Source organism: Miniopterus schreibersii (genome assembly GCF_964146895.1).
Source record: "Miniopterus schreibersii genome assembly, chromosome: 2".
Classification (NCBI taxonomy): domain Eukaryota; kingdom Metazoa; phylum Chordata; class Mammalia; order Chiroptera; family Miniopteridae; genus Miniopterus; species Miniopterus schreibersii.
Window position 1 is genome coordinate 166,850,398 of NC_138102.1, and position 23,660 is coordinate 166,874,057.

Sequence of the window (23,660 nt, forward strand, 5' to 3'; positions counted from 1 at the left end):
GTGGTCACGTGGCGCGGGGTCTAGTGGGAGGGACAGTTGCCCAGCTGCCGTCTGGCGCTTCCTGTTTCCGGTTCCCGGAGTGGAGCACCGCGAGGCTCCGCGAGGAACGCTGGCAGTGGCAAGAGCTCTGGGCGCGGGGTCTGCGGCTGGCCCCTCGCTGGCCCTGTCTCCCAGCCCCAGGCAGGTACTCACCCTGGGAGTCTGAACTTTGGCTGCCCCTGTGCCCGCGACATGTGAGTATGAAGGGCCGGAGAGCGCTCACGCCTCGGCGTCTGTGACAGGGGCCGCGATCGTTAAGTCTCCCTTGTCCAGGGTTCTAGCCAAAACTCCAGCTAAGGAGCCCTGGAGCAGAACGGAGCGAGGGCAGGAGTCACAGAGCCCAAGGGGAGGGAGTGAGGAGAAAGGACCCTCAAGACCAGAGAGGGAATTTACTTGTATTTGGAAGGCAGGGAAAGGAAGGTCCCTAGGTCCGGAGTGTTTGAGGGTGTTACTGAATACCTTAGTCGGGATTTTGGCCAGCCTCGTGGGGGGAGGGAGAGTAGCATCCTTTGGAGAAGGCATGGCCCTAAGCAGTTGGAAAGTTAGGAGACTGGACTTTCTAGAACGCTGGAAGAAGTTTAAAGGGGAATGAGTGTGTGGTGTGGAGAAGAGTGGCCAAGAGAGGGATTATTCTTGTGTTCCTCTTTGTAGGGAACTTCTGCCCTCGGGACACAGAGCTAATTCTCTGAGGCTTCTCAATACTGGGCCTTTTAGCTAATTAGGACTGCTCTTCTAACAGTGTAGGCTGCTGGAGACAGGAGAGAAATGAGTCAGAAGAAAGACAGTGGAAATTTCATTGAAAAATGGAAAATACTCATGGCTATATTGAGGGGTAGGGAAGAGAATGGTACAGAGACCCAGTGTTGTAAATTGCTTCCAATTCCTGGCTTAGTTATTGGTCATCCCACTGAAGGAGAATTTTTTAGCATTACCAAATAGATGTCATATCCTAAGGAAATTGAAGGGAATTTTTCAAAATCTGCAGTCCTGCCTCGTGTTTGCAAAGTATCTAGACAAACTCTTACACCTTGTGAATCAAATTGTAGCACATTAAAAAAGGACTACCCAGCCCTTGGATTTCATACTCTTCCTAATACATTTTTGCACCCCTGTATTAGAAAATTTCCAATAACTCTCTTTATGCCATGCATTGTCCAAGTTACCCCAATAACCTTGTACATATTTAATAGTTGTATAACCTAAGGCAAGTAACTTCTGTAAGCACCAGTTTCCTCATTTATAAAATGGGAGAGATTATATCACTTTTCTGGGTTGCGAAGGTTAAGGAACATAACCTAGATAAAGCACTCGAGTCACATGCCACTGAATCAGAGAGAAGCAGCTCACTCATGTAGTCAAACCTTAAGCAAGGAAGAGAGAGGATGTAAGTAGATTCTCATCCTGACTTTTAGAACCAATAAGCAAGTGAAAGCTAGTTCAACTGAACTAGTGCTGTACCTTTCACCCTTTCCTAATTTTGTGAGGTTCTTTGTTCTAATTTGGGAAAAGAAGTTGTCAACTGCTAACAGCTAAGGAACTGACTTTGAGGCCAAAGAGCACAGCTTTCTGTTTAAACATCCCTCTAGAAAAACTGGTCCTGGAAGAAAAATATTGAAAGCCTAGGATGTTGAAATTTTAAATTAGGTCCTTAGAGCCCGGCCAAGCATGGCTCAGAGGTTGAGCATCAACCTGTGTGATCCAGGAGATCTCTGTTTGATTCCCGGTCAGGGCACATGCCCGGGTTGCAGGCTCGATTCCCAGTAGGGGGCATGCACGAGGCAGCTGCTCAATGACTCTCTCATCGTTGATGTTTCTCTCTCTCTCCCCCTCTCCCTTCCTCTCTCTGAAATCAATAAAGATATATAACTAATAATAATACAGTAAATAAATAAATTAGGTCCTTAGAGAATATAAGGAAAATGGCATACTAAGTCAATGTAATAAAAGGAATCTCTTGTTTCTCTTTAGTAACTCAGCTGGTCACATTGTGTGTTGAGCAATGAGTTAATTTAGGGAAGGTAGGAGTTTGAGGTCTGAGTTCTTTATTCCACCTCCTATTCAGTGAACTGTGTGAGGCATCACTTCCCCTTCCCCTTCCCCTTCCCATTCTTGCTTTGTCAAAAAGAAAGCAAAGCTTTGACTGTCTACTCCGATCCCACAAAAAATTGATGTGAAAGGAGATAGATATACATGTAGCGGTTAAGTATAGACTGTGAGCTCTAAAGCCAGACTTAGCTGGTTCACTCTACTAGTGCTGTCTCAGTTTTCTCATCTGTAAAATAGGGACAATAATTATATTTACTGCATAGGGTTTTTATAAGGGTTAATTAGTTAATGTATGTTTAGTGCTTCAAACAGTGCCTGGCAGAAGGCAAGCACTCAAAGTGTTTCCTATTGGTGTTTTAAATGTGTTTATGCGGCCCTCGGATTTTATGACTGGCTATAAGTATTCTGTGGAAACATCTTATTAATATTACTGTAGTGAATTAATGTTTGGAGTACATAAAGTCAGGGAGACAACCTTCCAAGCGTTTGTTGTCCTAGTGGAATGTGGGAAACAGAGGTCAAATGTAAGTTTGTTTAGGGAGTGGAGAAAATTTATTCAGGCCGCAGCTTCCATTTTCCTATCTTTAAGCTTATTGGTACACATTAAATTCTGCCTTTTTCAAGTTTTTTATTCTAAAAATGCAATGGAGCCTGGCTGGCATGGCTCAGTGGTTGAACGTCAACCCATGAATCGAGATCACGGTTCTATTCCCAGTCAGGGCACATGCCCAGGTTGCAGGCTTAATCCCCAATAGGGGCATGCAGGAGGCAGCCCCTCAGTGACTCTCTTATCATTGATGTGTCTATCTCTCCCTCTCCCTTCCTCTCTTTGAAATCAATAAAAACATATTTTTAAAAATAAATAAATAAAAATGCAATGGAGTTAGTAGATAAGCATGGAAAAGAATTAGAGCATTTTAAAGAGTGTTGAAATCAAAGTCCAAACTTGTAGCATGGAAGCATTTTATTATAAGTGAGAAAAGTTTGAAAGAATGAAATCTTTGTATCAGAAAAATTAGTGATACTGTTATGAAATTAATAAGTAGCACTGACCTCAAGGGTCATTAATGATACCAGACTTAAGTCTTTTACAAGGGTAAATCAGTGTGTCCTGGGTATGAAGATGGATTAGAGAAAAGAAAATGAGTTGCAAAACAGAGCCCTGTGTTTCCATTCCTAGAGCAGTACAAGCAGCAGGTCAGTTGGATTACTAAATTGTAAAGTGACTTGGTGACCCCCAAGGGTAGTCAGCAATTTGGAGTGTAGAAGGACAGCTAACTGTACTTAATATAAACCTAGAAACTGAAGATTTGTGACTTGTAGAGCCTGAGGTGAGTTTTGGAAGACTTCTTCAAACCACTTATTTTGACTTAGTGAATTTTCTTCCTATAATTAAGTGGATGATTTTTCAGAGATGAGACTTTAAAGTAGACAATGCCAAGTCTTAGACACTGTGCTGTGTTTATATCTCTATTCATCACTGTACTGGTGAATACGAACAGAGACTGTTGGATGCTCCTGAATATCAGTATAATTCAGGGCCTGAATAAGTATAAGAGACCTGAATAAAATATTCAGGTCTCTTTATTTTACATCTTTCTTAATAGCTTTCAAACAGACCCTATCAAGTGTCAAAGTGTAATCTGAGTATTACAGACCCTATCAAGTGTCAACTTGTAATTTGAGTGTTATCTTAGGGAAGGCCACTGGTTTAAGCAGTATTTATGAACTCTGGCCCCTGCACACACTTCTCAGCCGTTCATTTCCTGTGTCTGTGGCAAGTTCCAGGCAGAGCCCCCATCCCTCTGGCCTCAGCTTCTTCCCTTTAGATATGTGACCTACAAAGTAAGAAAAACAAACAAGCAGAACAAAACTTGGTTGATCCTGCCAGTAACATATCCTTGTGTCAAAGATTAAGCCATACATGTCTGAGTGTGCATGGCTGATCCAGTGAAACTGTACAAAGTTTAAAGTATTAAGCTTTAAATGAGATATCACTACCTAACTTTTCACCAGACAGGAAAGAGGCAAGGATGTGTCCACTCAGCCTGTCATGATTAATTCTTTTTTGTTCTTTCCTTTCCCTCTTCTCACCCCCATAGTGTGTTCTGAAGGACTTAACTATGAATTAGACTGAAGGTTAAATATGAGCTTCCTGGTACAGATGCTTTTGGCACAGAAATATTAAAATGTACTATTTGTTGCATATGCTAAAGAATCTTACACTTTCTGCATAATCAATCCATTAGTAGTATCTAAGTATTCCCTACCTTGGTTAGTCCTTCTGACAGTTTCTAGAACAAAAAAAAATGTGTCTTTCTTCCAGTAGAGTTAAGGAGTTGGTAAACTGCCTTGGAAGTCGAGATACTCTTTTTTTTTTAAGGACACCTTGCAGAAATCATCAACAACCACCTTTGGACACTAACCTTTCATCAAGGCCAATGTTGCCCTCTTTCTTGCATGCACATTGTGCCCCTGTCCTGAAGGGGCACAGGAAGGACAGCAGGTGAACAGTGGTGTCAGGCAATGGAGTCAGCTAGGAAGAGGCTTTCAAAATAAGTTTGAAAAAGAAAAAGAGAGACCTAAGAATCCAACTCAGAATATTAAGAGATAGGAAGAAAAAGAACGGATGAGAGCTAAAAGTTTGAAATAGATGCAAGAAACAAAACCAACTTCATAGTAATGAAGAAAACTGGATAGTGTAAAATAAGAGGTGATAGATGGAAGATAAAAAGATTTTTAAAAAGTACCTTTCATTTATTACACAGTCATATGCTTTTATCTCTTTCCCTTCTCTTCTGATCCTCCCCCCATTTCCCCAACACACACACACTTTCTCCCAAAAGGATGTTCCCGTTCTACCGCTGCCGGAGGACTGGACTGCTGCTGCTGCTACTCCTGGCCGTCACAGTAAAAGAATCCTGGCAGAAAGAAGAAAAAACCTGCGACCTGGTAGGAGAAAAGGGTAAAGAGTCCGAAAGAGAGTTGGCTGTACTGAAGAGGATGACACCACTGTTTAACAGAAGGTAAAAATGAGAAGAACCTTAAAGGGCTGGAGAAAATAACTTTTTTTTTTTCGCCCAGCCTCTCCAGACAACCTCTGGTACTCCTCTCACCCCCCCAGACCTCAGCTGCCCCAGTATCACCCAGACTTCCAGAACCACAGACCTCCAACTCCTCCCGTACCCCTGACCCTCCACATACCCCAGACCCTCTTCGGTACCCCCAGCCCTGGGAGGCTCAAGGAGGGAGGTGGTTGTAGGTGATGCTCATCAGAGAAGAGCTTTTTTTATTTGTTTGAGGATAATTTTTCCATTGATTTTTAGAGAGGGGGAGAAAGAGAGAGAGAGAGAGAGAAACATCACTGAGAGAGGCACATCGATTGGTTGCCTCCCACATGCGCCCCAGCAGGGCCCAGGGCTGGAACCTGCAACCTAGGTATGTGCCCTTGACCGGAATCAAACCTGTGACCCTTCAGTGCGAGGGCTGATGCTCTAACCACTGTGCACACTGGCCAGGGCAGAGAAGGGCATTTTTAAAAGAATCTTCCACTTCTTACTGATTTCATTTCGGTATTGCTATTGAATACGGAGAGAATACATGTATAATAATCTCCTCTCTATCTCTATCTGGGATAACTGGTGCTATCTTGCTTTTATGATACAGAGCAATTCTCAACCCAGTTTTCAGTAGCAATGTGCAGTTCTCTAATGCAGAAAATTATCTGTTTCTAAGACTGGATCCAAGAGACCAGCTTGTAGGAATTTAAAAAGCATTATTAGATCCTTTTATGTAATAGGACTTTAGAAGTATCAGATAAGCATATTTAGGCCTATACACGTCATCAGCATTGTCAAGAATCGTCAGGTATATAAATCTGAAGATGATCTTTAAGGAACAAGGGAGTATCCCATGAATACAGACCCTTATTCACAGGGAAATAGAAGCTAACACTTTATCGTAGTCTAGAGCAGATATTCTAGAATATCTAGCTATCTGGGGTAGCTGGTATATTTTAATCAGTCATCATCAACACTTAGGATGGTCAGGGTCATGGATATCTCATGATTCGACAAATACTCACTATTACATTTAGCCATGACTTCAGAAAGATAAACTGAATGCACCTTTTTGGGGGTCAGAGGTTGGGGGGTAAAAGGAAGAAAGGCTTAGAGTCATTAACTCTCTTCCTTCTTTCTCCTCGCTTCCTGACAGCTTTGAGAGCACTGTGGGCCAGGGTCAAGAAACATATATGTATATATTCAGGGTGTGCCGGGAAGCTAACAACCACTCCTCCGGGGCAGGCCTGGTGCAGATCAACAAAAGTAACGGGAAGGAGACAGTGGTGGGGAGAATCAACGAGACTCACATCTTCAATGGAAGTAAGACTCTCCCTGTTGACTAATAGATCCCAAGTCAGTCCTTCGGACAGTCCTGTATGACTTTCTCAGTCTCTTCAGAATACCATATGGTATGTGTGGTTCAGCACACCTGAGACAATAAACCATAGGGTACCTAGTTCCATAGCTCCTCTGGAGCCAAGGCTCAGGACTTTGTGTTTGTTTTAAAGTTAGTGAAAAGCTTATCCAAAAAAAGAAGAATCTAGCTGAAATTGTATAGCCTGGAGTCCTTTTAATACTTAATGAGTATTTCATGCTAGGCTTGAAAATACCAACCACAACCATTTCTCATCAAATTAATCAAACTTTGCCTGTTAAGTTATAAGAGATCAAGTTTTGCAAACCAGTCAGTCTACAAAAGCTTCTCTACCAACTTGTGACAATGATGGTGATAATATCTCAAAAGTCATAAAGTCTTATTGCTGGAAAAGACTATGTGAGCACCTATAATCTAATTGCTTCCCTTAGGCAGATAAATAAATTATCCCCCCAGTGCTATTTGTTCCTATAAATAAGTGACACAAAGAACTTGGGACTATGGGCCAAAAGATGGATTTTTTACCCATATCATATTTACTTTGTCCTTTGAAAAGGACTGAAAAATCATTTCACCTTTTTTACTGTTTTCGCAATGCAAAATTGGAAGCAGAATCTTTACCTTATTGACTTCACATGACTTTTGAATCAAATGATATTTTGCAAAAGAAATTTGAACACAGTAAATACTAAAGAAAAAGAAATGCCTCCCAATCTTAAAAATCATCCACTTTGAACTTATCTGTGGCTAACTTAAATCTTAGGCTTCCCCCCACCACCCACTAATTGTAAGGAACCTCTTCCTTTGATGTTAGCAGGTGGTCAGCAAATGTGAACCATTGTTAAGGTATGGAACATAATTGCTTTTGCACTGTCAGCTGCCTGCCTTTAATGTGAAGAATTAAGATTCTTAATTAAGACAAGTTTTAGCTTGGCATTTCCAGTATACAGAACTCATACTGATGAGGGATATTTTAATTAAAACCAATTATCTGAACTTCCCAATTCCACTTTATCATAGTACCCAGGTCTTCCTCTATTTTCCCCCACCCCCAAAGCTCCATTTTCCTTGTCCCTCCTCAGGTAATTGGATCATGCTGATCTATAAAGGGGGTGATGAATATGACAATCACTGTGGCAAGGAGCAGCGTCGTGCAGTGGTGATGATCTCCTGCAATCGACATACCCTAGCGGTGAGGCGCCCTGGGGCATATGAGCCTAGAGGAGATGAAAGGACTGACCTGAGGTGGGAGAGACTTTCCAGAGGGCACAAGATACATTGGGATGGAGTAAACTAGAAGTGTAATTTTTTCGTGTCATAGACACCCATCTTCTAACATACATGGAAAATAGGTTATTAAACTAGGGGAAAAAATGTTTTTGGGGTTTCGTGGGGTTTTTTCTTTTTTTAGATGGACTCAACGCATTTCCAATATGTTCTGTCCCTTTATCATCAGGACAATTTTAACCCTGTGTCTGAGGAGCGAGGCAAAGTTGAAGATTGTTTCTACCTCTTTGAGATGGATAGTAGCCTAGCCTGTTCCCCAGAGGTCTCCCACCTCAGTGTGGGTTCTATCTTACTTGTCACGTGAGTACCCTTTTTCCCTTATAAGTCTCTGCCTTTTTTTTTTAATCCTCACTTGAGGATATGTTTTTATTGATTTTTTAGAGTGAGGAAGGGAGAGAGAAACATTGATGTGAGACAGTAACATCAGTCGGTTGCCTCCCACATGCTCCTCAGCCTGGGGATTGAACCCACAACCTGGGTATGTGCCCTGACCGGGAGTCTATCCTGTGACCCTCCAGTGCATGGGAGATGTTCCAACTGAGGCACACCAGCCAGGGGTCCCTTTTCTTTAACTCTTTAATTTCATGGATGCATATGGGCATAAATTGTGTGTGTGTGTGTGTGTGTGTGTGTGTGTGTGTGAGAGAGAGAGAGAGAGAGAGAGAGAGAGAGAGGAGGAGGAGGAGGAGGGGGGAGAATTGGAGAGCAGAGAACTTTATGTGAAAATCCTCATTAAAGTCTGACTATACAGGTTTTAAAAAATGAGATTTGTTACCCAGCCAGTGTGGCTCAGTGGTTGATCAACCTGTGATCCAGGAGATCAAGGTTCAGTTCCTGGTCAGAGCACATGCCCGGGTTGCAGGCTTGATACCCAGTTGGGGGCATGCAGGAGGCAGCCGATCAATGACTCTCTCATCATTGATGTTTCTTTCTCTCTCCCTCTCCCTTTCTCTCTCAAATTATTAATACATATTTTTTTTGAAAAGAGATTTTTTTTCCCAATAAATATGTTTGAGGGTGCTTCCCCCCACTAGATGGCTGGACAGTTTTTGATACTACCCCATTAGATTAGTAATTTTCAGCCGGTATGCTGTGGCACACTAGTGTGCTACAAGAATTTTTAAAACATGCAATACCTGAATTCAGTCAGGGGCACTGACCTCTTTTCCCTGAAATTGTCACATAAAAAAATGACACCAGCTGCCCTGACCAGTGTGGCTGGGTTGATTGGAGCATCATCTTATATACCAAAAGGTCATGGTTCGATTCCTGGTCAGGACACAACTAGGTTGCAGGTTCCATCCCCAGTCGGGGTGCATATGGGCGACAACCATCGCTGTTTCTCTTTCCCTCTCCCTTCCTCCTCTAAAATCAATTTTTAAAAAATGACAACAGCCAACAGAACAATAGCCCTCCAGTGTGAAGGGTTCAAAATTATACTTTTTGTCAGATCAGCAAAAAAAATATTTTTTGGTGTGCCACAGAATTTTACTAGTTTATGTGTGCCATGAGGTGAAAAAGGTTGAAAATTACTGCATTAGATGATTATAACTTTTGGAAAAACAGAATTGTGTATCTAATGGTGACTGTTGGCAGAAGTCACAGTCTTATTTTTTTCTGATTGCTTTGGTTTTCTAAGAAAGCTAGCAGCCCCTTTCATTTAACTTCACCACCTTTTTTTTCTCATTTTTATAGAACACAGCTTACGAAACAGGTAACGATACAGCCCTTTCTTCAACAGGTTTGCATCACTGGTTGCTGTCTATATCATCGGGGGGTTCCTATACCAACGATTGGTGGTAGGAGCCAAGGGAATGGAGCAGTTTCCCCACTTAGCCTTCTGGCAGGATGTTGGCAACCTGATAGCAGTAAGTAACGGCAGCTGGCCGCGCTTGTAGCCTGCTTACAAAGTTGAGTGACCAGCCATCCTGGTTTGCCCGGACTGAGAGGTTTCCTGAGACACAGGACTTGGGTGCTAAAACCACAAAAGGCTCAGCAAACCAAGACAGTTGGTTGCCCTAGTACTAAGCAGCATAGGGTCTACTGACTGGCCTTGCTAAGACTTGACTGGAAGAGCAACGCTGTTGCTTAGATTTAGGAATCGGACATAGCTGTTGAGGGGCCTAGATAGGAAAGTGAGACATTAGAATTTTTCTCCTGTTTCCCCCCAATTCAATTTAGGCTGATCCTTGAAGCTTTCGGGGTTTCTCTTCATTATCCCTGGAGAAAACTAGTTCTTACCATGTTCTTAGATCGTAAATCTACTTTGCCTTACCCTAGAGTTGGTTATTCCAAATTATCATTTCCTTCATTTCTTTCCTTACAGGATGGTTGTGACTTTGTGTGCCGTTCTAAACCCCGAAATGTGCCTGCTACATACCGTGGTGTGGGGGATGATCAGCTGGGGGAGGATTCAGAAGAAAGGGATGATCATTTACTACCAATGTGAATGCACTTTATACGCCCAGCTTCTTCGTTCCCCAAACCAAAGCATCCTCAGCCAATTTCTTACGCAGTCTGCTCCAGCCTCTCATCTCCCCCTTACTGTTGCTCTTGCTTTCCAGTTTGCTTTTGGTTTGCGTCATCTCCCCCTAATAGAAATGCGTTCCTTTTATTCCCTATTTTTGGTTTTTCCTCTAGAGTGGTACAGTTGTAGGTCAGAGATAATATAATAAGGCCTGTGACAAAAGGCACTGTCTTGGTATAGGAAGGTACATGGAGGATAGTTAGGAGCAAAAGCATGTGGAAGACTCACTGACCTTCTTAAACATTTTCACAAGCTTTTCAGACACTGGAATTCTTTAATTTAAAAAAAGCAAAGCAAAAAAAAAACATTTTTTATACAAGGTTTGATTGCTTCCATGCTTGTAGTCTCCATGAGAATCTGCATGTAATTTCTTGCTGCTTGGAACTACTTTGCAATGAATATTTTGTTGCAGTCCAAGTACTGCCATTTGGTCTGAGCCTGGAGATGTGGTAGACCTGCTTCTCCCACATCTGGGGTTAGGGTGGGGAAAATGTGAAATTTCCCAGTTAGAGGATTGTAAGTTACCATCACTAGCATTGGAGTAACTTTGTAGCTGGAATTGGGCCCTGGATTGTGGTCTTGCGGTTATTAGTCCACATGTAGCCAAAATTCCTAATCCACAAATCGTGTCTGTTAGAAAGAGAAACTGAAAGTGACCTCTGCTACAGGAGTTCCAGAAAAGGGAAGTCTGTTTACCTTGTAGTGAGATCTCTTAGATGGCTTTTCTCTCCCACTTGCAGTAAAAGTTGGCAAAGCCTTTCTTCCCAGTGTTTCTAAACATGTTGCACTTTCCACAGGCATGTCATTTGACTATTTTTTTCAATCTTCTGGAAAGGGAATGGAGGCAGATGCAGGACATTAGGGCTCTGCCACCCTCTGCTCTTGGTGTGGGGATTCCACACCTGTCCCTGCTTCTGGCTCAGGGAAGTCTCTTGCCTACATTTCTGTGTGGAGAGGTTTTTAGTGCTCTCCACCTTTCTACTTAGGTCATGTGCCCAGAACCTGGCCTGATCTTTATTTAACAGTGAACCTGTGCCACTGAAGAGTAACATGGCTCCACTGGGCACAAGAGGATGGAATCAATAGGCAGGGGCCTTTTATAGCCTTAGAGGAGAAAATAAAATGATTTCATCCTTGGACTTTTAAATACTATCGCAATGATTTTTTTCTTTCTAAACAGGGAAAATAATGTTATAAAAACATCTTTTTGTTATTTGTTTGCATCCCTCCCCCATATTCTGGTGTTGGAAAAAAACTATCATTTTTTGTACAAAAACACTTGAAAGATTAAAAAAAACAAACCATGCTGGCCTAGTCATTTGTGTGAAAGAGGGTAGAGACTAGAGACACTGGACTGGAGTAAAACAACTGAGACCAATTTTTATCCTTTTACTGAAGAGGGAAAAAATATTGAATATTTTTGTTGTACAAGGAACAGCGCCTAAGGCAGGTGTTTACCCTCCATCCTCCTGCCCTCAGCCCCACGCACTCCTGTTTCATAAAGCTATAGGACACAGCAGAGTTGAAAAGAAAAGGTAGAAGACAACACATGTATTGGAAGGGAGCAGAGGGGATGCAGAAAGAATGACAACAGCCACATGTGTGCCAAACACTTAGTCCCTGCAGCAAATCAATGATGCCAACCAAGTGTCTACACTGGCTGGTGAGCCTTCCATGGACATAGGAGAAAATGTTCAATAGTAAGGTAGTGAGTGAAGACAAAACGGCCGCAGCTACAGTCAGACAATCCAGAGGGAGTACTGGATTTTACCACTTGTGTCACACAAGCTAGAGCCCTCTCTGCCTCTGGAGAGGTGCTCCTACATTTTCCACCCATTTCCTTGCCTTACCACACAGTATATGCCTCCTCTTGGAGAACCAAGGCCCTGGCTAGATACTCCACTCCAGGAAAGGGCTGAGCAGTACTAGTTCATTTTATAAAGGTTGGGTCAGAGTAGCTGAAAATGTTGAGAACTGTAAAGATTTTAAAAAATAACCCAGAGAATGTCAAAGCTCCACCATGTAGCACCAGCAACCAATTCTTGCGCTTTCCTTCCGTCTTAGTAATCCCCTCCACAGATTTACATAATTGGAAAAGTTCTTTATTCCCTGTAAAGTCTCTGCTGGTACCAGGTTATAACCTGGACAGTGGGGAATGTCTGCCTTAGGCTGCTTTGTGCAAGAGGGCCACCTTAGGTCTCCTTGAGGACGTTGATCTTGGCGCAGATCTTGAGGGCTGGACCCAGCTTGATGTTCATGGCACTCATAAGATGTTCCTCTTTAAGTAATAAAAGGGCCTGTCCATCAATCTCCTGGGAACGAAACTCCTCTGCAATCTCTTGACAGCCTAGAAGGAAACAGTGGGAATTGCATGAGAAAGTACATGGTAGCACCAGAGGACAGGAGGGGAAAACTCAAGATGAAAAATGTGCAGCCGATCAATGACTCTCTCATCATTGTTTCTCCCTCTCCCTTCCACATATTAAAAATTTTTTTTTAGCCCAGCCGGCCGTGGCTCAGTGTTTGAGCGTCGACTTAGGATCCAGGTGATCGGGGTTCGATTCCCGGTCAGGGCACATGCCTGGGTTGTGGGCTCGATCCCCAGTCAGGGGCGTGCAGGAGGCAGCCAATCAATGACTCTCTCATCATTGATGTTTCTCTCTCTCCCTCTCCTTTACTCTCTCTGAAATCAATAAAGATATATTAAAAAAAAATTTTCTTAAAAGATGAAAAACATGGAGACTTAGCAATGGTTAATCCCAAAGTACATGTCTAAATTCAGTAATAGGAAGGTTTGAGATGACAAGCTTCAGAAGAAAAGGAAATCAGAGAGCAACTGGCTATTTAAAAGAAAGCCAAGATAATGGAAGAACTAAGTTCAACCACAGAAATAACCTCATTCAAATAGCTTGAGGGGGAAAGGGTAGGAGCAAAGATAAATACATATTTTCTTTTATACTGGCAAGAAAAGCTAAAATGACCCTTTGTGACACGTTGAAAAGCACAGAATTCAGCCTTGGCCAGCATGGCTCAGTGGTTAAAGCATCGGCCCACACAACAGAGGGTTACAGGTTCTATTCCTGGTCAAGGGCATGAGCCTGGGTTGTAGGTTCGATCCCCAGGCCCCGTCTGGGTGCGTGTGGGAGGCAACCAATCGACGTGTCTCTCACATCAATGTTTCTCTCTCCCCCTCCCACCTTCCCAAAAATCAATGGAAAAAATATCCTCTGGTGAGGATTAACCAAAAATAAAAAATAGCTCATAAACATTCTTGCTTTGAAGAGAGTGGGGCAACTATTGGCCCCTAATTTTCTAATCCCCTTCTCCAATGAAAAAAGTCTTCTATCCATGGTGGGTATCACAATCACACATAAAAATATACTTTATCCAAAAATTATTGATAAGATAGCTCAATCCTAAGAGATGGAAATCAAACACTGAAACTGTTGACATAACAGAGGGTGACAACCCAGAAGGAAATTAGTAAACCAGCCTATGGGCAAGTAAGTTGAATAAATATCAAGAGTACAGCCTTCAAGCCTCTACTGCTTAAAGGTCAGTTATGTTCCCTGTTACCAAGACTTGTGCGAAGACCTAAGGAAACCAAGCATATATGTGAGCTGGGTTCTGTTGCACAGGCCCTCAGTACCTTGTAGAGAAGCGATGAACTCATACACCTCCTCCACACTCCAACGGCTAGGATTACTGGACAGGAACACAGGGTTGATGCCATGTAATTCTGGTGTAGGCGGAGCCGTATTGGGGTTCCCCAGGTCTCGCTCTCCATGCCCAGCTCTCACTGATAACGGCCCAGGAGATGTGGGAGAGAGTGCTTCATCATAACTGGAATTATCTGAACCCCGGCTAGAGTCCTCTTGACCCTATGAAGAAAACCAGAAAATAGTGCAGTCATGAGGAAGTTTCCTCTTACCCTCCCCAACCACCCTGGGTTCGGGTTAATATTGGGCATGGAGGAGAAACAAAATCTTACCACCAGTGAAATAATTTGTACTTCATTTGCAAATGTCCAAAGTCACCTGTCTACTCTCAAGTGCCTTTCAAGTATGAACTATCACTTGATTCTCCCTTTCTACCAATGACTGTTCTCAAGTTTTGATACTCAAAATATAATGTAAGGATTAATGGATACATGAACCAGTAATCAGAGAAGAGACAAAACAAGTCAGGATCTTGGAATTTGGGAGTAATATAGTCAATGCAAAACCAGAGTTCTGGTCTCATCCTCTGGCCCACTTTAAAAGTAGCTGGCTCTGGGACAGAGGCTCACCCGGTGGCGCTTGCCCTGGATCTTGGCACGGGCAATGTCAGAGGAGCTGCGGCGGGGTCCACGCCGACGAACACGAGCATAGTTCGCTTCCTGAAACTCTTTCATTTTTTTCCTCTTCAGCCGGAACTGGTGGCTACAGCTCACATTATACCTACAGGTCAGACGCATGTAGATCAAAGGTGCTATAGAAAACTAGGTATTTAAGAGCTGATTTGGGGAAGACTATGAAAATAAAGGAGACATTAAATATCAACTGTGAGACAGATGATCCTAGGGAGGGATGTAACATTAGATGAAAGAACCACTGCTGAAGACAAGGAGGGGGTGCCCCCAGTACCTCTTAGCACAAGTCATGGAGCAGAATCTCTTGGAGCCACGAAACTGGTCTGCAGGGGCATACTTCCCACAGTACTCGCACTTCAGGAGATTCGCCTTCTTATCTAGCTCTGAAAAACAAGGCATCACTCGAAAGCTGCCACCAGTTTCTGCTGCGCTCAAACCATCATTAGGCCTAGAGCAGGGTTTGCCCCCAAAGACCTACACCACCTAACTGAGAATCCCTAAAACAGTTCAAATTCCAAAACCATAAAGGCATGTTTATCATAGTCTTCCTATCCTTCAGCCAGACTATTTCCATTTTGATGACTAATGTTATCCCGATTCACACTCTCAGATTTCAGACAAGACTGCATTTCTGAACAGGAGAGGAACTAATGACTAGTGCCTAGAAGGAAATCCCTCTCCCACAAAGCTTCCAAAAGCAGAGGAGAAATGTAAATAAGAGTCTTTAATACAGATTATAAAATCTAAGGAGAACTAAAAATTAAGAAATATCCTATTTTAGATCATCTTTTGAAAAATATATCCTTATAGTACATAACAGCTTACTTTAGCCTGATAAAACTTCCCCTAATCCTGTGGAATTCCTTCTGTGTGATTCTACATATTCTAATACATGACATAGTACCTGTGTCTGGATGGACCTCATATAATTCCCACTTTAAATTGACAATTACTGTTTTATATACTGAGTCCTCAAACACATCTGGATGAGCCTCCTTCTCCAGATGGGTCTCTAAGTAAATACTTACCAGCAGATGGGCTGTCCCCTCCCAAGGGGCCACATGACTGGTTCTCATTCAGCCCTGTCAGGAGGCCAGTCTGTAGTGGCTTCTCAGACTCTTTCAGTAACTGAGAACAACCCACCTGTCCCAGAAAAAGTGTACAGTTCAGTTAGCCTAATTCCTTTCTGCTTCTCTACAGCTTTCCCCAGCATTTCTCATCATCATTTCTGTGCCTGGATTCCTAAGTTAGTGGTAAGTCTGGTTCAGACAGAATCGTTTTCAGCATGGCCATCGAGAATCTCTCACTGGCTTTTTTCAGATAAGCCACTGAAGGGCAGGGTCCTTCCCTGGCTCCCTGCTTTGTCCTTTCCCCTCCTAAGCTGAGGAATGCACTAGTAGTCAAGATAGCTATGTTCCAGTTTTGCAACTCAGGATACCTAGAAAAGTCCATTAACTTTCTACCACAATTTTCTTTATTATAAACCAAACCTAGTTTGTCTAACAAAACATTACGCTTTAGAGGTCACCTCCTGCCTTTTCTTCTCCTCTTCCCAACACTTTCATTTTCTGGTCCACATATTCTTCCCTTTTCTCTTCCCTTCCTTCTTTACAGCTCACCAAATGAACAGCAGAATTGAACTATTCTCTAATAAATAGTCCTGAGCCTTCTGATTTTAGTGGCCTTTGAAAAGACAACAGTCAGACCAAGTCCCCACTTGAAAGTCCCACCTTATGGCCCTGCCCTCACCGGGAAAGGTTCTGCTCCTTCCTGGATAACGAAGCCTTCAATGATGTGGGTGAGAATCTGGGGCTTCACAATGGCCTGTGGGGGTTTTGAGTCACCCATCTGTCTGGACACCATGGATAGTGTAGGAGGTGGTGCTGATGGGGCAGGAGCCAAGGATACTAGTTCACTGCTTGAGGTATTAGCATTCACATTGGTCATTGATTCAACTTTCTCTGGAAAATAAACACAAATTAAGGAACAGATATGGGATAACAAAATTGACCCATCTTTAGCCAAGCCAGCTTGATTTTCCACAATAATACATGTTCACTTTGCTCATATACCCTGGATTCCGTTTTTCAGTCTACTCATTCGTCCACCAAGTTCAGACCCACATTCTACGGAACCAGATTTTTCTTTTAGCTCACTCAGAACATTAATCTCTGTGCACTCCAACAGCACTGCAGCAGTCTCTCACCTCCAAGACTGCTCTTCTCCTCCATGGCTTTTGGGCTCTCTGCTACTGGAGATACCTTGGCAGGAAGCATTGAACCCAATGAGGAGACATCATCTCGTTCCTCCTCAGACTCAGGCTTGCGTTTGACACCCAATGTCTGGGGTTTGCCCTATAAAGAAAAGAACAGGAAAGAAATCAAGAGTTATAAGTGAAGGATAATAAGGAATCACAAATACTCGCATACTTTCAAAGAAAATGTTCTTAGTTCCAGATTCCCCAATTTGTATACTTTTCAAGTTCATTAAGATTCCTGGTCATTCCCAAGAAGTGTAACTTCCACATTGGGACAAAAGAAAATGTAACATTCATTAGTCCTGACCTAGACCTTGAAACCCTGGATTCATTATGGCCCAAATAAGAACTACTGTTTTTCTAAAGACTGTTTAGGTAGTTAAGACTATCTTGACCTAACTTAGTACAGATCCAAAAACCCAGAATGACTTCAGTAGCATATTTAGGAGTATGAAGTTCAGATATTATACATTAACATCGTTCTCTTACAAAAAGAATACCAGTATCTTAAGTGTCCATTAGTCTCTCTCTCTCTCTCACAAAAGGAACAGATATAAATACCTTCTAAATTCCTCATTCCCCTACTAAGTTAAGCTCTTATTTCTACTCAGCCCCAGGTCCACTCTCAAGAGTGACAGTGCTGCCCTGGCACGGTTGCTCAGTTGGTTAAGTGTCATCCTGAAATGCCAAGGTTGTGGGTTCAATCCCTGGTTAGGGCACATACAAGAATCAACCAATGAATGCATAAGTAAGTGGAACAACAAATCGATGTTTCTCTCTCTCTCAAATCAATAAATAAAAAGTTTTTTAAAAATTTAATTTAATTTAAAAAAGAAAGTGATAGTGCCTCCAAAACCATCAGACATCACTCACCGGCAGGTGCATAGACTGCATGTAGAAGGCAGCAGGGACCTGGGCTACAACAGGTGAGGAGGTGGTAGCCCCACCCTTTACCACATGTGCTGTCCCCTGCACAGGAGCAAGGGTCATCCCAGAGGCCAGTGTGGAAGAGCACTCCTGCAGTGCACCAGGAGCCTGGGATGAAGGTGGCGAGGAGGCCAAATGGGCCTGACCAGGCTGCATTGTACCTGGCATCCCCCGGGAAGTAGGCACAGCAGCTGCCAGCTGTGCCAACCCCAAAGCCTGTGCCTGGGCTGTACCTGGCTGTCGGGTTCCCACCACTTGCACAGGGATATGGGGTGGTGGTTGCTGGGAAGCTGACATTTTAGCAGCCCCTAACTGAGGAGGCTTGATTGGTGCTATAGGTGGTTTGGATTGGAGAGGGATAGGTGGCTTGGGAGTTGGGTCAGGTGGGAGGGACAAGGGTGAAGACTGAAGCATGGGTTGAACCACCAGGGTCTGGGCTTGCTGCTGGGACTGGGAAGGTGGGACCTGCTGAGTAGGTGGGACCTGTGGTGGCTGAGGGGCAGAGAGAGTTGAGGCTTGCTGCTGCTGTTGCTGTTGCTGCTGCTGCTGCTGTTGGGCCAACTGGAGGTGTGTGGCTGTGTGGAGTAGCTGAGATTGGCGGTGCTGGAACTGTTGCTGGTGGTGGATGGCAATCTGCTGCTGGATCACCACCTGTTTCTGCTGGAGGTGGATCTGCTGCTGTTGCTGAATCAGGGAATGAGGCTGGATCTGTGTGTAGGTGGCTATAGAAACCAGCCCAGAATGGAACAAAAAGGAAGAAGAGCAGAAAATCATCATCATTATGGGACCTAAAATCATCTTTCCAAGTTGTACCCAGTTTTGGAATCATACAGTGGATGGAAATCTAACCTAGGACCTGAAAGATCACCTCATTCATAATTTCCTGAATCAAGACATTACCAGGTATTACCAGCTATCTCTAGTCTTAAAGATCTCCAAGAAAGAATTCCCTTGCTCAATCATTTAATAATCTCCAGTAATTTCTTACATGTATCTAACTTTTATTTTCTTTGCTATACTTAAATTGTTACTTTGAACTCAGCAAAGTAAGCTGGCCCATCTTCTATGTGATTGGACTCTGAGTTCCTCAAGGCTGAGTCCACATGTTTTATCCATTTTTACATCCCTAGAATCCAGCCCAGCACATCAGAAACACTTAATCATCACTGAAAGAACAAATGTCCACAGAGGTAAAAATAACATTTTCCCATGAATGTCATCAGTTTAGGTCCCCACCATGAGAAGTCTCAGGAGTCAGCAACTGTAGGCTATGACTTTACCCAGTTTCTACCAGTGTAAACGAGTTGACCACCTCACCCACCCTTCACGCCCCCACCAGATTGTTTAGAAAACAGACATGGTATGAAAGCACTTTGGAAACAGAACTGCTATAGTATGCCACTACTAAGTTATTAGCAATACAACTGATAATTAACTCTTTTGTAATTATCCAAATGTAGCAAAAACTAAAGTGCTAGATACAAGGAAGGTAAAAATAAACATTATCAAGTAAGGTACACATACCTAACTATATCTAACCACAGTCAGAACGCAAGTATAAACTATTTGGGGTTATTATTATATTATTTATTCTTCTTTACCTTTATCATTGGCACAGATGATCACAAGCTGACTATATTAACCCACAGCTCTATTTGCTAATCTAAGTGCTCTAAGGCACTTCTACCGTCTCTGCTCTATACTGGGCCACCTAACCACCATTACAGAGTGAGGAGAGAATTCATCCCTTATGCTAGACCGTAAGCTCCATAAGGACAGGGAATCTGTTTTTCAAAAATGTATCCCTAGCACCTCCTAGAACATAGCAGGCAATTGAATAAGAACGGGTAGAGTGAGTAAACTAAAGAACTCAGGGCCTAAGGCATCTTGTAACTGATTACTGCCTGGTGGAAACAGACAAGATCTATCGCTGTTACCTGTCCTCCTGCCTCCCTGGACTGATAAGATCAAGGGTGGCGTGACAAAGAGAAGCAGGAAAAAAGGCAAAGAAAGAAACGGTTCTGAGAATAATGACATTATGAGAAGTGACTGTTTACCTGAACTAATAAGGGTCTGGCTGGGAGCAGGTGTAGCTGTCCGTGTCAGGTTCATGCCCACATTCTGCTGACCAGTCCCATCCGCTTCTGCCTTCTTAGCTGCCGCATTTTCTGCCTCTGTCTGGCTGCCCTGACTCACAGTCACTGTTTGGGCTGCAGGCAAGGGCTGCACCACTCCTGTGCCCTTCCTGGGACAGCTCCCACCACCACCCATTCCTGAGGAAGGCAACTGACCCAAGCCCCCAGGTGCCTGGCCACTTCCACCTGGACCCATGGACCCTGGGATGCTATTCCCACTGCCTCCACCAGCTTGACTAAGGTTGAGGGACTGGCCTGAGGTCCCAGAGGAAGCCTGAGCCACAGCTAGGGCCTGGCTAGAGGCCTGGGAGAGGCTAGAGACAGGGGATGCTCCAGGAGGAATGGCCTTCTGAGTAGAGCCTTGCATTTGAGGTCCTTGGGCTGAGGCCTGTTGGTTCCTCACTGCCAAGTTCTGCACCTGAAAGATAAGAAGAAAAAGACTGAGAAAAGGAGAATAAGAGGTAGTAAGGTCAAAGATTACAGTGACAGATTCAGAAGCAGCAAAGATAGCTACAGATATTTCATAGCCCACCTCAACTTGTATGCCCACCTTCACAATTATATACATTAAAGGCCTTCCAGTCACCCAGGGAAGGATGCTTATATCAAATTTTATTTTTCAGTCTCCTTCATTCAGTATCAAATCTATCAAGGTTGGTCATTTATTCCTTCACAATGTCTCATGTTTTCCCTTTCCTCTCCATTCATTCAATATCCACTAAATACCTACTATGCTTCAGGTATTACACTGGATACTGGGAATGCGGGGATGAAAGATACAGTCCCTGCTCTTAATGAGTATATTCTACTAGGGGAAAAAGATAAGAAAATCACCAATAACCATATGCTACTATGCACAGGTATGCACGAAGTGCTATGGGAGCACAGAAGAGGAAGAGTAACTCAGAAGATGAAGATAAGGGAAGACTTCCTAACACAGGTGATACTTGACCTGAGGCCTAATCAGTAATAGTGAAGGCGAGGGTTAGAAGATATAGGTAACAGCATTTGCAAGACCACCAAGGCAAGAAAATGGATAGCAGTTTTGGAAATTATATACATTACATATGAAGAGAGTGGGAAGAAATGAAACTAGGAAGGTAGGCTGAGGGTTGGGGGGTAGAGAGGTTCCAGATCATGAAGGACCTGGTGTGTTAAAATAGGAGAGTCTGAACTTCAGTTTGGAAACAGAAAATGTATCTATCGTCTTCCTGTTATATTCCCAGCACCTAGCACAGTGCCTGACACATAGTAAATATTCCAAAATATCAACAGAGAAGGAATGATGAGTACTTAATCAACTACAGGAAGCCCCTGAAGAATATTAATCAGAATAAACATGATCAAATCTACAGCTGAAACCATTCTTTCAAACATTACTGGTGGAAATGTAAATTAAATCAGTACAGCCACTCGGAAAAACATTTCACGTGTATCCTAAACTGAACATTCACATACCCTCTAACACAGCAATTCCACAAGAGAAGCTTGCTGTGTACACCCTGAGGCATGTATAAAAATATTCACAGCAACGGTTTATTCAGTCAAAAGCCTAGAACCACCCAATGGCCATTATCAGAAGAGAAGATGAATAAGCCATAATATATTCCCACAATACACAGACATCAAAACTAATAGAGTACACTGACATAAAACATATGGATGGATCTTGACAGCAAGCTATTAAGCATTCTCAAAGACTGCATACAGTACAAGTACCTTTCAAATGCAAATACAAATAAAATGTGTATTTTTTATATATGTACATATGTGTATATATATGGTGGGCAAAAGTAGTTTAACAGTTGTGGGTAAAAAAAGTTTATTCTTGTATTATAATTTATTAATTATTAAATTATTTATTATTATTTACCTACTTTTGCCCACCTGTGTGTGTGTGTGTGTGTGTGTGTGTGTGTGTGATGATACGGTGTCAGGGATTTGCTTCTAAATAATCCACCAGTGAAGGGAAAAGGCCTAGAAAGATTGGCCATGTGGTCATCAATGATGAAGCTAGATGGTAAGTACATGGGGATTCACTTTTTTTTCCTATTTTTTTAATATGTTTGAAATTTTCCATTATAAAAAATACTTTATTATATGTAAATGCAATAAAACTATATAAAAAGAGACACGAAGGATAAACCTAGGAATCAGAATGTTCTCACCATGGGTAGGGACAGGCAGTAGATGGAACTAGGATTGCTTATTATATTATTAAAATTTGCTGAGTAAATAAATAAAAGTGGGCCATGAATGGGCCATTAATGAGAGGATGTCATGAGCCAAGGATTATGATTTATCAAATTCTGCATACCAGAGGTACAATTTAAAATGTTAGTAACAACATATATTTTCTAAGAAAACTTGTTTTAACAGTAATATGAAAGAGAATTAGAAGTAGATAAGTCAAGAGACCAGTTAGAAAACTAGAACAGTAATTCAGGTGCAAAATGAAAAGAACCTAGATTCAGGCAACAGCGGTAAAGAAGAGGGGACAGCTTTTGAGAACAATTTATTTAGAATCATCAGGATTGGGTGCTGGGACACTTTAATATTATCTGGCAATTATATGGTTTTTTCTAGTCACCTTCCTTTCCATAATGGCTACTTAAAACTTTCCTACTTTCCCTATACCTCACCACCACTTTCTCTTTCCCCTGTCATTCACCCCTGCGGAAGCAATCAAACCATTCCATGAGCATGGGGCCTCACCATTCATCAGCTGCACCACCGAATCTATGCATGCAGCTGCACAAGCACCCATCACTCACTTCTCCCTTCTCTCCCTCCACCTTCCTCCTTTTCAAGAAGCTTATATAATCAATTCTTTCCTGTCTCTTCAATCTTCCCTCCGTTGGCTCCCTTCCATCACCATCCCGGAACCTCACTTCCCCTCCCCGTTTCATCCCCCTTTCCTGTTACTGCTAAACTCTTAGAGACTGTTTACATTCATTCACTGCATCTATTCCCTCTACCCGGCATATGCCTCACGCGCATGACTCCACTGAAATGGCTCTCCATCCATATCAGTGACTCCAACTTTCTTGCTATCTCTACTACCTCTTCTTGTTCCATTCTGTTTCCTCGTCTTCATGACACACACAATCCAGATTTTCTTGTCTCTGTCACTCTTTCCTACTCCCCTTTGCCAGCCAATCACCCTTTACTCCACCTTGAAATGCTCTATTTTCTAAGGGCTCATCCTAATCCTCAGGGCTCCGTCTTAAAAGGCTTCTCTCTTCTCAATCCATACCATACCCCTAAGGAATTTCAAACACTCTCTTGATTTCAATTATCATCTATATGTCTACCAATCTTGAATGTTTATCCAACCCAGAGCTCGGGCACCACATAAATAATACTGCTGACCCAGTATCTCCTTCTGATGGCTACCAGGCACTTCTAAGCCAGCATATCCAAAAGTGAACTTCGCCCCAAATGCACTTCTCCAACATTCTTCATCTCATAAAAATCACTACTAGCTACCTATCCACATCTCTGGCATCTCCCTCAACTCCCTATCCACTGAATCAGTTCCCCCTTTTCAATGACCTTCGAAGTTTTCCCCAAATCTATTCATTTCTGTCCATCTCCACTGCTACCACCTATCCAAGCTGTTATACTGTCGTTCTCCCTACATTCACTCACACC

The 23,660-nt window shown here is 42.8% G+C and overlaps 2 protein-coding genes across 6 annotated transcripts in view; one reads left to right on the plus strand and one right to left on the minus strand.

Moving 5' to 3' along the window:
* M6PR (mannose-6-phosphate receptor, cation dependent) lies at positions 1–11,642 on the plus strand. The gene is made up of 7 exons (XM_081127005.1): positions 1–233; positions 4,932–5,111; positions 6,301–6,467; positions 7,605–7,714; positions 7,979–8,109; positions 9,551–9,677; positions 10,136–11,642. Coding segments are annotated over exons 1-7 (840 nt in total). The 5' UTR covers positions 1–231; the 3' UTR covers positions 10,259–11,642.
* Positions 10,591–23,660, minus strand: part of PHC1 (polyhomeotic homolog 1) — a 22,654-nt gene continuing 9,584 nt past the window's right edge. For 2 of the 5 annotated variants that reach the window (XM_081127004.1, XM_081127003.1), the window contains exons 7-16: positions 19,929–20,424; positions 18,355–18,593; positions 17,818–17,961; positions 16,894–17,041; positions 16,437–16,648; positions 15,716–15,830; positions 14,962–15,070; positions 14,625–14,775; positions 13,986–14,217; positions 11,697–12,683 (exon numbers count right to left, since the gene is read on the minus strand). In XM_081127004.1, coding sequence (XP_080983130.1) covers positions 12,529–12,683; positions 13,986–14,217; positions 14,625–14,775; positions 14,962–15,070; positions 15,716–15,830; positions 16,437–16,648; positions 16,894–17,041; positions 17,818–17,961; positions 18,355–18,593; positions 19,929–20,424 — 2,001 coding nt within the window. In that variant the 3' untranslated portion in view covers positions 11,697–12,528. Of the gene's footprint in view, positions 12,684–13,985; positions 14,218–14,624; positions 14,776–14,961; positions 15,071–15,715; positions 15,831–16,436; positions 16,649–16,893; positions 17,042–17,817; positions 18,594–19,928; positions 20,425–23,660 lie in introns of all 5 variants that reach the window. The other 3 variants (XM_081127002.1, XM_081127000.1, XM_081127001.1) reach the window with 2 other exon arrangements.